Below are 15,868 nucleotides of genomic sequence, written 5' to 3'. Positions count from 1 at the left end.
GGCATCACTCAAACTGTTTTGTTTTGGCTCTGTGTGTGTACATGGGCGCGTGAGCAGGACATGTTTGGAATGGTTTGTTACATGGAGAGCTTTCTGCCAGTCCAAACTGCGTGTCTCTGTGACCTTATTCCTATGTCAAGATATGGCCGATGCAATATGGTCAACCCTACCCACACTGTTTCTGTCATTGTTTTAGTTTTGAAAGGCCTTTATTTAGAAATCCGGGCACTTTGTATCATTGTGGAAGTTTTAAGGGAACTGATTGGGAAATGTTTGTTTGTAAGGTCTGTTGCACCCTTCTTTCTGTCCCAGACTAGGAGAGAGAGGAGAGGAGAAATCCCCCACCTGATATCGACACTATCGACCCAAAATTGTACCAAAATGCTGATAAAGGTCATATCTTGGGCTAGGAGTATTCAGGCTAGGAGTAGCCTATCTTATATACTTTTGGTGTCAACTCGTTTGGGAGATTTGGGAGGACAAATAGTCCGAGCCATGTGTCAGCACCACATAGCAAGTGCGGTGAACTTTTGAATGTTTCATTTCGATGCACCGGCCTGAATGATCCCGCTTAACACATACAGAGAATAGCTGAGCTGAGAGTCCCAGAATACGCCAGTTCAAACCGTGCGTCGAAAGGACAGTCCTAGCCCGATATATTGCAGTTTTCCTGCTGGGCGGACAAATTATGGCAGGGGACCCGTTTCAGCACAACACCGGTCGAGATTTGTTTGGCCGTAGCGCCCCCTGGCGGCCAGGTTATCCCGGTGGTCGACCGTACTAGTACAGTACGCACGTTGTGTAAATGTTGTATTGAATTGTTGTGTATGTATGTTGTATAGATCCCCTATCATAGTCATAATTACACTGTACATTAACCAATTCAGCAAGAAAGCTTGAGTCCATTTAGTTGGAGCACGTCCACGTACGCGCGCTTTTCAAAATGCCATGTCAACACCTGATTGTAATTGATTGATTGCAGCAAGCGTTGGCTACCAACCATGGTCACGTTCTCAATTGTGATGAGTCTCGAATTTGGAAAATATTAGTTCCTGGCAACAGGTGTGGACTGGATTACGCTTGGACGGGCAGAGGATCAGGTAGGCTAGTCTGTTTATATTCTTCATACTTTTTCCAGTAAAACGTAATTTTGTTGGAATGCTCGACGACTGTATGGGTTCATAACACGTTTGTTCATTAATATGCTCTGTTCTAGTCGCACAACATGTCTGCAACTCTTGTGGTCGACAACCGGTGTGGGCAAAGTTCGCATTCACCAGATGCCGAAGAGCTGGAGTCCGGATCGTACATGGAGGACAGGACTTATGACAGCTTTGAAGGGTGGGTGAACCTTTTTTTTTTTTTTAGAAACTTCATGAATGACTGATTTATGATTAGGCTGACTGATTTGAAAGGAAACCATTCGAAACTGCTTGTGAAATGTAACATTAGGGAGGAATAACAAAGTAGCCAAGGCATGGCTTCATATGGTTACTTAATGGCTTTTTTGTAAAAAACAAAAAAAATAATATATATATATTGCCAGTATATGTAGCCTATGTGTAGTCACACTGCTGTGTTGTATGGTCTTATAGGAGTTCCACAGAGCTGACTGATATGTTTGACGAGGAGGACTTCTGTGGGGATGAGCCCTGGAGTCCCCCTGTCGCAGACCTCAAACTGAAGATCGCTGCTCAGCTGGAGAATTACCTGTCCAACGAACACCTGTCTGAAGATGCCTTCCTCCTGAAGCACGTTCAGAGGAACTGCTATGTCAGCCTGAAGCTGCTTACCTCATTCAAAAAGGTATTCCAACTGCTTAAGACTCATACCTCTCTTTACACCAAGTATAATATCTTTGAAAATCTTTGGATGAACCACACTCAAAATACTGATTATCACTCAATCAATCAAGTTGGATTTATATAGAGCCCTTCATGATACCCAGAGCGCTTTAGAGTCCAGTATTATACAAGCCTGTAGGCCTAAATGGTTTCACCCTAGAGCAGGGATGTAGTGGTGACTAAAGAACTGGGTATACTGTAGGAGAAATGTTAGTTTTTACATCAGTGGTGTAGAAGTGGGTATGCTGTGGGTCCATGGATAAAGAAGTGGGTATACTCCGTACACCTCCATACACCCTCCACTACACCACTACCCTAGAGATCTAATAACTCGACACCTGTTCGTCCTCAGATCAAGGAGCTGACTCGTGACTGGAGGACCACTCTGGCCGCGGCTCGCATCTCGGCGCAACTGGAGGTCAACAAAGATGGCACCAAGGTCAGACGGCGGGACCCTGTGCCTGACTGGCTGCTGCGTGTCCCCACCAGCAAGCTGCTGCTGGCCTGGAACCTGCCTGGGGGGGTGCAGGAGGCGGTGAGGGGAACGCCAGGGGCGGCCCAGCAGGACCTGATGGAGACGGCCATGCGACTGTTCGGCTGCCACGGCACCATCACCTCCCTGCGTATCCTCCGTCCAGGGAAGGAGGTCCCCGCGGAGCTGCGGCGCTACACCAAGAAGCACTGCGAGCTCGGGAGGGAACTCTGCGCCGTGGTGGAGTACGAGTACCTGGAGGGGGCGCGGAGGGCCTGCGAGGCGCTGCAAGGGGCTGCCAGCGATGTCCGGGTGGCCCTCCTGGGCAGTAGGGCTGTAAAGACGGGCAGGAACCAGGACCATACAGAGGAGGAGTCCGAGGATGGGGTGGAGAGAGTCTTCTCCAGGAAGCCCCATCAGCGCAAAGCCAGGCGCCCCCCTTACTACCTGGAGGACTCTGTGCTGTACAGCTCGTCCGAATCCGATTTCACCCCCGCGTCCCCCAGGCCCGTCCGGAGGGTCACGCGGCCCCAGGCTCTTTATGGCAGCCCCTTGGCGATCCCCCATACCTCCTTCATGTGCTCCAGCCCCTACCGCAACCCCGCAGCCAGCACCGTGCTCAGCCCTCTCCTCCCTCGAAAGCTGTTCCCTTCAGGACACACCCTCTCCCCTCTGGCCACAGAGTTCAGCAGCAGTTCCTCCAGTGGCGTCAGGACCCTGAGCCGGTGCAAGTGTTCCGGGGACTGCAACTCCCAAGACAGCCTGGCAGGAAGCCCGTGGGTCCAGCGCAGGAAGACGGCTGCCCAGGCCTTCTTCCCTGACAAGGGAGGTCCAGGGGTGCAGTTGCACGGCCTGCCCAGGGTCCCGGGTGCCGTGGAGGTCCTGCGCCAGCCCATGGGTCCTGACGGTACCAAAGGCTTCTACAACCGCATCGGGCGGGGGAAGATAATCCTGCACCAGTGATGCTGCTGCTCTCTGCCAGGAGTAAAGTTCTAGGAGGGCCTAATATGCAAAGATATGTCAAAATTAGCCTACGCTAGCACTTTTTATTGTCTGTGTGAATGGGGGGCGGGGCAGGGGGGGGGTGTTATGAAGAGGAAAATATTTTGTGAAAACATTTGTCATGTCCAAATATAAGTCTTGTATTGCTGTCCCATGCTCTGAAAATTGAATGTTTTGTATCCGAATTAAATAAAGGTTACTTATACTGTTAGTCTTCGCTGTATTAAAGGTCTTGATATACCTATAAAAATGTTATGCAGACCTGCATTTCAATGTCTTACACATTACCTAATTTTATGATGAAGATGGAACAATGTATAAATAAATAATTTAATGTTAATTACAAATAAACATTTATGAATCCACAGTACCATATCCTCAGAAAATACAATTTCTTCATTGACTGGGACAGTGCAGTATTGAGCAACACATGACAGTTCATAGGCAACATAGTGATGCTGTTACACTAGCGCTCATGCTATCATGCAGCTAGACTGACAAGACGGGACAAAAGACTTGATAATCTTACTAAAGCACATATTGCCTTTTCAATTATTACTAAGGTATTCTAGTATTATTGCAGGCAGACGTGACAGTGAATCACTTTGCTTTTCTAGAAAATAAACACTACAGGAAAAAAGCAACTTCTCACTTTTTAAGATACCTCAAGTGGAATGTGGCAAAGCAATCATGACATAACCAAACTAGCTACTGTAACAATTGTTACAGTGACCTGACAAAGCAAACATTGATTTGCATAGACGCTGCTTCATTGAAGCAAATAATGATAGCAGAAATAGGGTAGACCACATGGAAGTGATCCCGGCTCTGACGGTCAGTAACCAAAAAGCTGTGTTAAGTTTGAAGCAAGGTGTCCTGTACACGTGCTCTGACCCTGCAGAAATCAATAATTGTGAGGCATTTTGACTGCCACAGAGTCCTCAATTGTGTTTTCATTTCTTAAGTACGTCCAAGGAATAGCAAGCCTAACCTTTAAAATACATTGAGCTAAAATTTGGTCTCTATAGTACACACCAGCTATAAGGTCCAACTACAGTATCAAGTACAGACAAACCCTGGGCATGCGTTTTCATTCAGTTAATTATGAAAATATAACAATGTTTACCTCCTACAGATTTACCACTCCAAATGAGTTCAGTTCACTTTACTCAAGATATCTCAGGGCTTATGAGTACAGTACATGAAGACAGGACGGATGCAACAACTCCTTAGTCTGAGCAAGAGACCAGAAGTAGAACAGAGGTTATGTCCACAAATAATCCAAAGGTTACATCATTGTAGTACAAAAATAGAGTGATTGAAACTAGGGTGAACATGAATGAAATGTATGGGGAACTCAATGAAATAAAGGCAGATGTATTTGGTTTTATCAGCCAAACACCTCACATTCATGTGATCCTCACATTCACGTTGAGACATCTGAAAACACACAACAGTTGGGCGTGGTCGATTCCTTCAGTAATTGAAATAACTTGACACACATTGCTGAACTGAAATGACTCCTGCGGCCAAGAGAGAGACCACCCTGTTAGGGCAAGACCACCCCCCGCCCCAGGCCCTAATTTGTTCCCCTGTGCAATTCCTCCAGTACGCCTAAATGGTAAATGGACAGCACTTACATAGCGCTTTTATCCAAAGCGCTTTACAATGGCCTCAGATTCACCCACTCACACACACATTCACACACCAATGGCGGCAGCAGCCATGCAAGGTGCTAGCCTGCTCATTGGGAGCAATTTGGGGTTCAGTGTCTTGCCCAAAGACACTTCCACATGTGGACAGGAAGAGCCGGGATTCGAACCGCCGACCCGACTCATTGTTGTTCTGATGTTCTGGATGCAACTGTGTCTCTTTACCACCGCTATACGGTGGTTCCAAACACGATCTCGTCCAGCTCCTGGTCGTCCATGTCGTCCTCACTGAGAGAGAAGTCCTTGTGGTTGGAGATGCGGGCGGGACTACAGTTTGACTCCCCGTCAGTGAGCGAGGCGTTGGTGGGTGGCTGTCCCGCCGCAGCCCCGGCCCCCACCAGGGGCCCCAGCCTCTCGGCCTCGGCCATGTGGGACAACATGGCGTCCAGTAAAGGCCGACTGCGGCAGATGTTGTCCAGGATCTGAGAGCGGTGCTGCAGCTGTCCAATCAGGGAGTCCTTCTCCTTCACCGTGGTCTGGAGCCTCTGGATGGTCTCCTCAGACTTGCACAGCTTCTCGTGTAGGTAGGAGATCTCCCTAGGCCGGTAAAACAAAGACGAATTAGCTAGCTGCTGCGTTATCAAATCAGATGGCAAGACTTGGACCCTGACTGTTAAAGGGCAATGCTCGTTTTTGACAACCTGGACCTTATTTACGACATATTATAAGAAGTTTGACTCACCGAGATCACTTTTGTGTAGTTCGGAGGCCTGTAGAAGAAATGAAATCCAGCGCGAGCCAGTATATCCATGTAATGACGGTGATCGGGGCACCGAGAATGCAGTTTCTCAAAATCTATTTTCGGCCGCTAAACGGTTGTTTTCATCAATCAGATTGGATGAATCGACAGTTGAGATTCCTCAAAGCGAGGCATTGTTGTGGTTTTCAAATACGGGGTCTTTAGCCTCTGTATCTTTACACGCCTTTCCCCACTTGCTCCAGCACGCATGCGCACAGGCCAGCGCGCAGACTGGCTATTCTCCGGCTCACATTCTCTGCGCTACGATCGTTGTTGGTGCCGAGAATATTGTCGTCGTCATTCGTCAGCAACAATCCGATCGTAGCGCAGAGAATGTGAGCCGGAAATAGCCAGTCTGCGCGCTGGCCTGTGCGCATGCGTGCTGGAGCAAGTGGGGAAAGGCATGTAAAGATCATATTACAGAGGCTAAAGACCCCGTATTTGAAAACCACAACAATGCCTCGCGTTGAGGAATCTCAACTGTCGATTCATCCAATCTGATTGATGAAAACAACCGTTTAGCGGACGAAAATAGATTTTGAGAAACTGCATTCTCGGTGCCCCGATCACCGTCATTACATGGATATACTGGCTCGCGCTGGATTTTAAATTTCTTCTACAGGCCTCCGAACTACACAAAAGTGATCTCGGTGAGTCAAACTTCTTATAATATGTCGTAAATAAGGTCCAGGTTGTCAAAAACGAGCATTGCCCTTTAAGGCTGATGCACACACCTTCAGGTGCGTAGGAGAAAAAGTACATGTAGGCTAACAAAGAGGCTCTGCACACTGTCCTTACTTGCAAAATGACTTTATTGTAAGCAACGTTTCGGTCCCAGGACCTTCCATCAGGTTAAAACGTATTAACCTGATGAAGGTCTTAGGACTGGAACTTGTTTACAATTAAGTAACTGAGAAGGTAATAGGCTGCAACCTGCCTTCCCTCCAGGCCCTGCCCGACTCCAGGGCCCTGAAGAGGGCTAGAAATATTGCGGCCGCCCCCTCCCACCGCAGGTACAATCTCTTCATACCACTCCCCTCACCAGCAGGAGGCTGCGGTCATAAAAAAGAGCTTCTTTCCCACAGCCACCAGCCTCTTCAACAAGGCTCATGTCCCCCTCACACCCCCCCCCCCCCCCCCACACACACACACACTGTCCCTGTTGCAATACTTGCACATGACCACTGATTGTACTGTACATAGCACGTACCTCACACACACACATTACACTTTGTACACTCACTGTATATACACTCCCCGCACTCCATTGTATATAGTATTTTGTATTTGTATTACTATTTTGTACTGCTCATTTGTACTGTCCTGTCACCCCATCTTTGTCCCTACACCCTGTCCAATGTTTTATTCATCAGTGTTATGCAGAATTGACTGAATTCCTAGTATGTTGTAAACTACCTGGCAATAAACGCATTCTGATAAGTAATTTTGCGCAGGGCTGAAAATTAACACCTGCCACCGGCCAAATGCAGGTACAATTTCCAATTTGCGATTAGATTTCGGAAGGTTATCTGAAAAATATATACTTGGCCGGTAGATTTTTTCATCTACAGTCCCCTTGGCAGGTGACTCACCGTGAGCCAAAAAGTTAATTTTCACCCCTGTTTGCAAATAAGTAAGGACAGTGTGCAGGAAGCCTCTCTTGGCCTACAAAGCCTTGGACCCTGGAAACAACACTTACGTGTCCTTTGCCTCTGTGATCTCCTGGGTTGCAGCCCTGAGCTGCTCATCCTTCCTGATCAGGCTCTCTGCCTGCTCCCGCACCGTGTTCTCCGCGGCCTCCAGCCGCTGCTCCAGCCCCGCCACCCTCCGGTGCAGAGCGGCCAGGTGCGCGTTCGCCTCCCGGATCTGAACCGGCGAGGGCGAGGACATGTCACAGGACCAAGTGGGTTTGGGACCAAACGTCGATTCACAGTAGATGACCAACTAGAAGTCCAATCCGGAATCACTCTTCGCTCATTGTTGAGAGAGATTAGCTTGCGAGCTGTTTAGTGGACCGCTTTGTGAAGCGGCTGACAGGCGTGTCCTCTTCGCCACATGTCTGCTTCTTCTTGGGATTATTTCTTGTGTTTAAAAAGATAACAGTTTCATCTTCGCTAGTGCACTCACAACAGTTTGGGTTAGCCTAACCAGCTAGCCTGCATGATGCCGCGGAAGATGCTGCAAACTTAATTGGCTTTCCGAAACAACTAGTGCTAACAAGCAGTTAACAATCCTCTGTACGGCTCAGGTGGCTTTCCACCGTGTCTGCAATGTTTTAACATATGAAAAGGCGAGATAACTTGAATGAACTTCACAACAAACTCCTCACCTGTGGATTAACAACTGCCCCGGAACCACTTGCTCTGACCGACTGGTGTGTTTTGTTCTGTAAAAATAAAAGTTAACCTAGAAATGGAAATGTTTATCTTCAGTGCATTGCTTAAAATTATGCAGCATTTTTTTTTTTTTTTGTCTGTAAAATTAGAAATATATGTCAACGTGGTAGATGGCTAGTGGTCAGCGTAGCGCATGTTAATCCAGTGTGTATCAATAAAGTTTTTACAGTTCTCGTGTTCTGAGTTCTCGCGGTGTGTTCATTGTTGTGTGCCCTTGATGTGAAAGCCAAAATGGGTTACTGGGATTTGCAAGAGGGGAAAGATTGTATCGAAAAAACATGGATTACCACCAAATTGGGCACAGCTATAGGTAAACTTTGAAAGTTACAAATGATTAGAATCTAGGTTGCTAACTGTCCACCGAGAGCAGTAACTGGCTACTTAGCCTGCTAGCTAGCTAACACGAGCTATCGTTAGCACTAACAGTTATCTAGCTAGCTTTAACTGTTAGTGCTAAAAATTAAATAGCTAGAAAGATAGCTAGAGCTGACCAGCAAGTAGCCACATAGCTGGGTCAGCAACAGACGGTTTCGGACAGTCTAGCGTCACAAGCTAATGTTAGCTGTTAGTTGAGGCTGAAATGGGAAAGATGATTATTTATTCATGTTGGTTGGTTTATTTGCAGGGTTGGTGGGATCTGCCTATCACATTGTGGCTTTCCAGCCTGATTCGGCGATTCAAGCTGTCCAGAGAGCAACGTCAGCAACAGCCACCATGGGTATGCATTATAAAGAGGAGAAACTAACTAAGACCTTGTAAGGGTAGTATTCACAAAATACAAATTGAACCCTAGTCAACAATCCTACTTTATCTTCCATTCTCCTACAGCTGCTCTGGGGGCCATCTTTGGAATGACCACCTGTCTGACTGCACAGGCCAGGGATGCTCCTGAGGATCCCACCAACTACTTCATCGGAGGCTGTGCATCGGGAGTCTTTCTGGGAGCCAGAAGTGAGTGTTGTATTACAAACTAGGACTGCACTCACTGTGATCCTCGTGTGTGTTATGTAGTAGTGACATCTTACATTTTAACAAACGATCATACAGAATTTTGGGGGAGACCATGGTATTGAATGCACTGACGAGGGGCTTGATCTGCAGCCTGCATTAACACTCGTATTGGCCATTCAGAACGTTGGATAGCTGCCATCCTTTTTATCTGTCAATCATCTTGTCTGCCTGTCTCTCTGCCTGTCTCACCATCTGTCTCCCTCCCAGCCCACAGCGCTGCGACGGGTACGACAGCATGTCTGGCGCTGGGCACTCTGGCCTGGCTAACCAAGGTGGGCAAGCAAGAGAACTGGAGACTAGCAGGACCACCCAGGGTGTAAACACCTGGAGAGCTGGAGGGCAAGATGCGTTATATATTGACATGTATATTGTATATGAAGTATTCCTAGAATAAAATGTATGTGAAACTTTTGCCCTTGTTATTGTCATGACTGGACCCTGTAATGCCTGATGTTGGCCACTAGGTGGAGAGAGAGGTCAACCTCCCAACTATTGGGCACGGCTGTCGTGCAAGTTTGACCAGGAAACCACTGATATGTTTATTGAATGAATCATTAAATAATAGTTATTTGAAACATTTGGATCATTTAGCAATAAATCAGATGTAATTTTACAGCCTACACTTGAGTATTTTCAGTGATGGACCTTTCTATTCAGACTTTCAGCCATCTACACTGATTTGTGGATGATATATTGCAATTAGACCTTGGCCTCACTAATGCGCTAAACAAATAAATCGTAAAACATTCTGTTATGGCAGCGTCTTAATGATCAGCATATGTTAGTTGTCGAACATATGATTTATTGTGAAGTGATTCGCAGACATTTGGCAGCTGAGTCTTGATTGGGAAATGTGGTGTGATTATACACGTATTTATATAAAAATAAGATGACAAAATAAAAACATGGAGGTTTCTACCATTTTAATTCTGGATTGAGCAAGGCCACCACGTCTCCGGAAACCTGAAATCAGCCCACTTGTGGATGTTTTCTCTGGTGTGCATCTGGACTTCATAGAACCAGGTTTACTTTCTATAGGTGTCTTATAGCCTAATAGAGAAGATGAATGCTCACTTATGAGAAAGAAGGTAGACTACAGTGGTGAACGTTTTAAGAATATCTATTGGACTGGGACAGGATTCAAATGTTAAATGTAAACTTTTTATTTTTTTTTATTTTTTTTACCAAAGAATAATGGAGAGTTTCTCTTGCTACAATGGTTAAGAGTAGCAAATATGTCATAGCCACCACCCCTCTGTACTGGTGTAGCTGAGGGAGCATTCAGGAACTATTAGTGAGAGGCAGACAGCTCTCCAGGAAGCCCCAGGCAGTATGAGGGGTGTGACTCAGGCTAGGCAGGTGGGCTGGTTAGGAGAATCCCATTCAGAGGAACACATTCCTCAGCAGTGTGTCTGTTAACTGTGACGCAGAGCTGGAGGCCCTCACCGCTGAGAGCCTGGGCCCAAAACCACCACAGGTCAACAAACCCCTTGGGGCCCTAATCAGATATAGCCTACTACCGAAAACAACGCTCTGCCACTTTCTTGTCTGGACGTCTGTTTGGTGACGTTAAGATGAGGATAACCTGATTCATGCACTCACTCAAAGCAATTCTGAGGTTAGAGGTTACCATCACCAGACTTTCCTCGCCACTGTTCACATCTGGTGAGCCCTATTATTGTGGACTTGTGGGTAATCAATCTCTCATTCACCTTTGCATTAACACTTCCATTATTAAACATAAGGGACCTCAACGTTGACGTTTGTTGTAATTAAACAATCTTTCTGACTCATTCACTCCTCTGGGGACACATGCTGATGGGGTTCTATGTTTATTGGATCAGGTGCCTTGGCTACACGGACCGGCCAAATGTGGCCTGAGATCTGAACAGGGACCAATCACAAACCTCCTCCCCTGGCAGTTACTCTACGAGGCTGAGTGAGTTCTGCAAGTATTGGCAGGTCGCAGCTGACCTCATGATGATAAAATTTTATAGGAGTGCCAAAGATCAAATAAAGCGCAGCCCACCGCAAAGCGTTTACAGGCGATTACTACACGTGTTATAGCTCAGGACGTAAACACTACTGAGTAGAGTGGAGCAGTAGAGGAACAGCTGCAACTCGTTGGCTCTTTTACGTGACAGTTGGGACAATCGGTGTTGATTGAGGCATTCGGGAGGCATGCAGGGCGTTGGTAGAGTTGGAGAAAGAGAGAACGAGAAAAAAAACAGACAGTGATGGGAAGAAGGAGGCTCCAGAAGCAGCAGATATAACCTGCTCTGAGCTGTCCTGATCAAAGGGCACGGGACCAGTCCACTGTCAGCGCGGTTCCGTGGTTCCTGATAGGACAGAAGCTCTGGGGGCCGTGATAGGCTGGTCGAGAGTGACAGATAATCCTACAAGCTACAATGGGTACAGCAGATCACCCACGGCCAGACCCCAAATCACATGCCCCCTCCAGGAGGCTTTCAGTAATGAGGGTAGAAGTGAAGCGAGGAGAGGAGGGGGATGGTGACTCAGATACCCTCAGCTTGTGTAATGCAGGCAGTAAAGTAATGTTCTATCTGTTGTAGGGTAAGCCAAGCCCAGACCCCAGAGAGTCATAGACCTTACAATGAGGCTGCGATTGGGATAGCACTGGGACCATAGCAGCCCCCTAACAGAACAGTGACTGGACATCCTGGGGAGTCAAAAATACCCTCATACATACATACATACATACATACATACATACATACATACATACATACATACATACATACATACATACATACATACAAACATACATACATACATACATACATGCATACAAACATACATACATACATACATACATACATACAACATACATACATACATACATACATACATACATACATACATACATACATACATACATACATACATACAAACATACATACATACATACATACATACATACATACATACATACATACATACATACATACATACATACAACATACATACATACATACATACATACATACAACATACATACATACATACATACATACATACATACATACATACATACATACATACATACATACATACATACATACAAACATACATACATACATACATACATACATACATACATACAAACATACATACATACATACATACATACATACAAACATACATACATACATACATACATACATACATACATACATACATACATACATACATACATACATACATACATACATACATAGCTAGATCTGATTGCAGTTGGACCTATACAGAAGAACTCCACAGCCCTAATTAAAAAGTACTACTGAATCTCTATAAAAACTAGTGTACTAGTGGCTATGTAGTGACATGTAGGAATGGTGCAGTAAATCTGTAGTTCATGTAGAGTTGTGTAGCAAAACAGTAGCGTTTCCGGTAGTAATTGAGCAGAGAATTTTGCTACTTGGTGTTAGTAGTGAGAAAGCTGTCAAAACACTTCTTTACTATACAGACATTTAAATAGCAATCATGTAGGGGTTTTACTGCTTACTTGTATACTGAATATGTAGTTGCAACACTACAGCATGCCTACACATACTGTATTTTAAGCAGTGATAAATAGTGTTATTTACTATTGGGTATTGTTTATTTTCACAACCTTTAACTGTTGCCCTACATAAACTTCAAAGCAAAATGTTTCTTTATCAAATTAAAACTAAATAGAGATGTCAACCAGAACAGTTTCAGCAAAGAAATGAAAGAGGGCTCAACACCCAATACAGTTCATCACAAAACTGGCAGTTGTTGGTAATGAGTTCAAATTATTATTGGTCTTGTCTCTTGAGGTTGACCTCTGTTTGTAAATTCCCACATGACTTGCAGGTGGCTGTTCTGTGCATGTCTTTTTTGTGCGTGGCTGGAAGCCAGAGCACTTAGTATAGCGTTTGTCGGGTTATCACTGCCTCCCTCCCTCCCTCCCTCCAGACAATGTTGGCCTGCATCTCTCTGTTGGCACCACAAGAGGCAGTAGTAGCACACCACAATCAAGAAGGACACCAAAATCAACCCACAGATCTCCACTGCACAAGTAGAGTAGTCAATCAATCAATCAATCAAAGCTTTATTTGTATAGTGCATTTCATACCCAGAGGCAACACAATGCGCTTTACAGAGAACAAGGGAGGTGGGTATATGTCCCACCCCTACATATTCCAGAGGGAAGCAAAAACAGTATCACCCGGGGGCCAGAAAAGTGAGCTGTAAAAATTATTCCCTGACCCCTGACAAGGCGATCGAGCAAGCTCCTGGAGTATGTTTGTCTGCCGGCTAAGAACATTTATAAAGCAATAAATTACATTAAATTACATTTTCAGAGCAAGAGAGGCTAAAAACATCATAGGAGAGACATGGCAAACACTGGTGTATGTCTGGGTGTGCGTGAATGTGCCTGGGCCCAGATAGAGGCAGGGGTCAGGGGTAGGGTGGGGGTAGGAAAAGGATACAGACCCGGGTTAGGGTGAGGGGAAGGGGGACTGGGCCCAGGTCCAGGCCTAAAGCCGGAAGTGGACTGGTGTATGTCTGTGTGTACCTGTGTGTGTGTTAACTAAATGCTACGACATCCACAGCAGACACAGGGGTATCTATTGGACTCAGGGTGGTCTGCTGGTGACAGTGGGGCATCCACTGGACCTGGTTAGAAGATAGGAGGGAGAGAGAGAGGCACTAGGGAGAGGGGAGGCAGAACAGGGTTAGTAGCACACAGAGCCATAAAAGCAACAGATATTAAAACAGGCAACCTGGAGCAAGCTCCTGGAATATATTTGTCTAACTGCTAAGAACATTTATAGAGCAATAAATTACATTTTCAGAGCAAGAAAGGCTAAGAGCATCATGGGAGAGGTATGGCAAACACTGATGTGTGTCTGTGTGTGCGTGAGTGTGCGTGAGTGTGCCTGGGCCCAGATAGAGGCAGGGGTTGGGGGGGGATGTCTGGGATCGGACCGGTGTATGTCTGGGTGTGTGTGAGCGTGAGTGTGAGTGTGCCTGGGTCTGGGCCCAGGACCGGTGTATGTCTGTGTGTGTGTGAGCGTGTGTGTGAGTGTGCCTGGGTCCAGGTAGAGGCAGGGGTCGGGGGTAGGGTGGGGGTGGGAAAAGGATACGGAACCGGTTTAGGGTGAGGGGAAGGGGGGCTGGGCCCAGGTCCAGGCCTAAGCCGGATGTGGACTAATGTGTGTCTGTGTGTACGTGTGTGTGTGTGTGTTAACTAAATACTACAACATCCACAGCTGACACGGGGGTATCTATCGGACTCGGGGTGGTCTGCGGGTGACAGTGGGGCATCCACTGGACCTGGTTAGAAGGTAGGAGGGAGAGAGAGAGGCACTAGAGGAGGCAGAAAACGGTTAGTAGCACGCTGAGCCATTGAAGCAACACAGATATCAGAACAGAACAAGCCTGTTTCAGGGCAACCAGCTTCTGTACACAACTCAATATACATACAGTGCATAGCAGGATATACACCAATGTATACAGAGGATTCACAGGTAGGTTGGAGGCTGCCTTTCTGTGTCTCAAGGTCCTTGTGGTGAGAGCATCTGACTCCCACCCGGGAGACTGGGGTTCAAGACCCAGTGGGGATGACTTTATGGGACTATACCCCAAACCTCCACATGTTCATCCTTTCACTCCAACCTTTACCCCTTGCGTTATAGGTCAGATCCTGTCCCAACCTCAACCCTTATTCTAACCCCAACCCACACTAGGGACTGGAAAAAGGACACCAAAACCAACCCGCCAATCTCCACTGCACAAGTAGAGTAGTGGTCAGAGCATTGGACTCCCACGCGGAACATTCTCAGAGATTACCGTCTACTTACTTCACCACCTAAAGGGAAGTGCATACAGCAGGTAATGACTTTTGTTCAGAAAAATAAGTTGAACCAATTGCAGCAAAATAACTAACCTTACAAGAATCATCAGTGTAACTGCTTTAGCCACTGACCACTACCATTAATGTTATGGAAGCTGCTGCTAGTTGTTGTGAGCTCATGAGCTAACTGGCTATCTCGCTCTTATTGTGCTGGACTAGCATTGGAAGCATTGGAACTGATGTGTCCAGGCGACAAGACCTATCTTAAAGGACAATGCTCGTTTTTGACAACCTGGACCTTATTTACGACATATTATAAGACGTTTGACTCACCGAGATCACTTTGGTGTAGTTCGGAGGCCGGTAGAAGAAATGTAAAATCCAGCGCGAGCCAGTATATCCATGTAATGGCGGTGGTCGGGGCAACGAGAATGCAGCTTCTAAAAATCTATTTTCTGCCGCGAAACGGTTGTTTTCATCAATCTGTCTTGATGAATCGCTAGTTGTGCTTACATAGAGCATAACTGTTGTGGTTTTCACATGCCATAATCTTTAGAAACGTCTTTCGAAACGAAATAACTTCCTCACTTGCTCCAGCACTAATGCGCACAGCGCACAATCGTTGCTCCAGCAACAATTCAATTCACAGCTATTTCAGTGGCATGACTAGCTTCCGTCCTACCAGTTCTGAACAGAAACAAGCCAGCCACGCACATAAGCCAAGTAATTAAGTAATAATCATGCAGTGATTCTATAGTAATTCAAAAGGGTTTGTGTAAGAAATGAAAATAATTCAATAGTGATTAGTACTACACAACACTACACATACAGAAGGAAGTAATAATTC

At 46.0% G+C, this 15,868-nt stretch overlaps 3 protein-coding genes across 3 annotated transcripts; 2 read left to right on the top strand and 1 right to left on the bottom strand.

Annotated features, from left to right (window-relative positions):
* Positions 1–1,225: 1,225 nt before the first annotated feature.
* On the top strand, positions 1,226–3,279 carry larp6b (La ribonucleoprotein 6, translational regulator b; the record flags this gene model as incomplete). Its single annotated transcript, XM_084443911.1, has 3 exons — positions 1,226–1,341; positions 1,596–1,806; positions 2,197–3,279. 3 exons carry the CDS (start codon positions 1,226–1,228, stop codon positions 3,277–3,279), a joined length of 1,410 nt encoding a protein of 469 aa, XP_084300037.1.
* Positions 3,280–4,513: 1,234 nt separating this feature from the next.
* vmac (vimentin type intermediate filament associated coiled-coil protein) lies at positions 4,514–7,659 on the bottom strand (the record flags this gene model as incomplete). Its single annotated transcript, XM_084445013.1, has 2 exons — positions 4,514–5,567; positions 7,469–7,659. The coding sequence occupies 2 exons, from the start codon at positions 7,657–7,659 to the stop codon at positions 5,201–5,203; spliced, it is 558 nt and encodes a 185-aa protein (XP_084301139.1). The 3' UTR covers positions 4,514–5,200.
* A 702-nt stretch (positions 7,660–8,361) lies between these two features.
* On the top strand, positions 8,362–9,523 carry ndufa11 (NADH:ubiquinone oxidoreductase subunit A11). The gene is made up of 4 exons (XM_084445126.1): positions 8,362–8,475; positions 8,791–8,883; positions 8,994–9,116; positions 9,384–9,523. Exons 1-4 carry the CDS (start codon positions 8,397–8,399, stop codon positions 9,494–9,496), a joined length of 408 nt encoding a protein of 135 aa, XP_084301252.1. The 5' UTR covers positions 8,362–8,396; the 3' UTR covers positions 9,497–9,523.
* The last annotated feature ends 6,345 nt before the right edge of the window (positions 9,524–15,868 follow it).

The sequence above is a fragment of the Borostomias antarcticus genome (genome assembly GCF_949987555.1).
Source record: "Borostomias antarcticus genome assembly, chromosome: 10".
Classification (NCBI taxonomy): Eukaryota; Metazoa; Chordata; class Actinopteri; order Stomiiformes; family Stomiidae; genus Borostomias; species Borostomias antarcticus.
Note: the sequence above shows the minus strand (reverse complement) of the source record. Positions and strands in the feature narration are given on the sequence as shown.

Bases quoted from the DNA above. Each gene is read 5' to 3' on its own strand.
- ndufa11 (XM_084445126.1), top strand. From the start codon at position 8,397: ATGGGTTACTGGGATTTGCAAGAGGGGAAAGATTGTATCGAAAAAACA. The intron at 8,884-8,993 runs GTATGCATTATA...ATTCTCCTACAG, and splicing joins GTCAGCAACAGCCACCATGG to CTGCTCTGGGGGCCATCTTT. The intron at 9,117-9,383 runs GTGAGTGTTGTA...TCTCCCTCCCAG, and splicing joins AGTCTTTCTGGGAGCCAGAA to CCCACAGCGCTGCGACGGGT.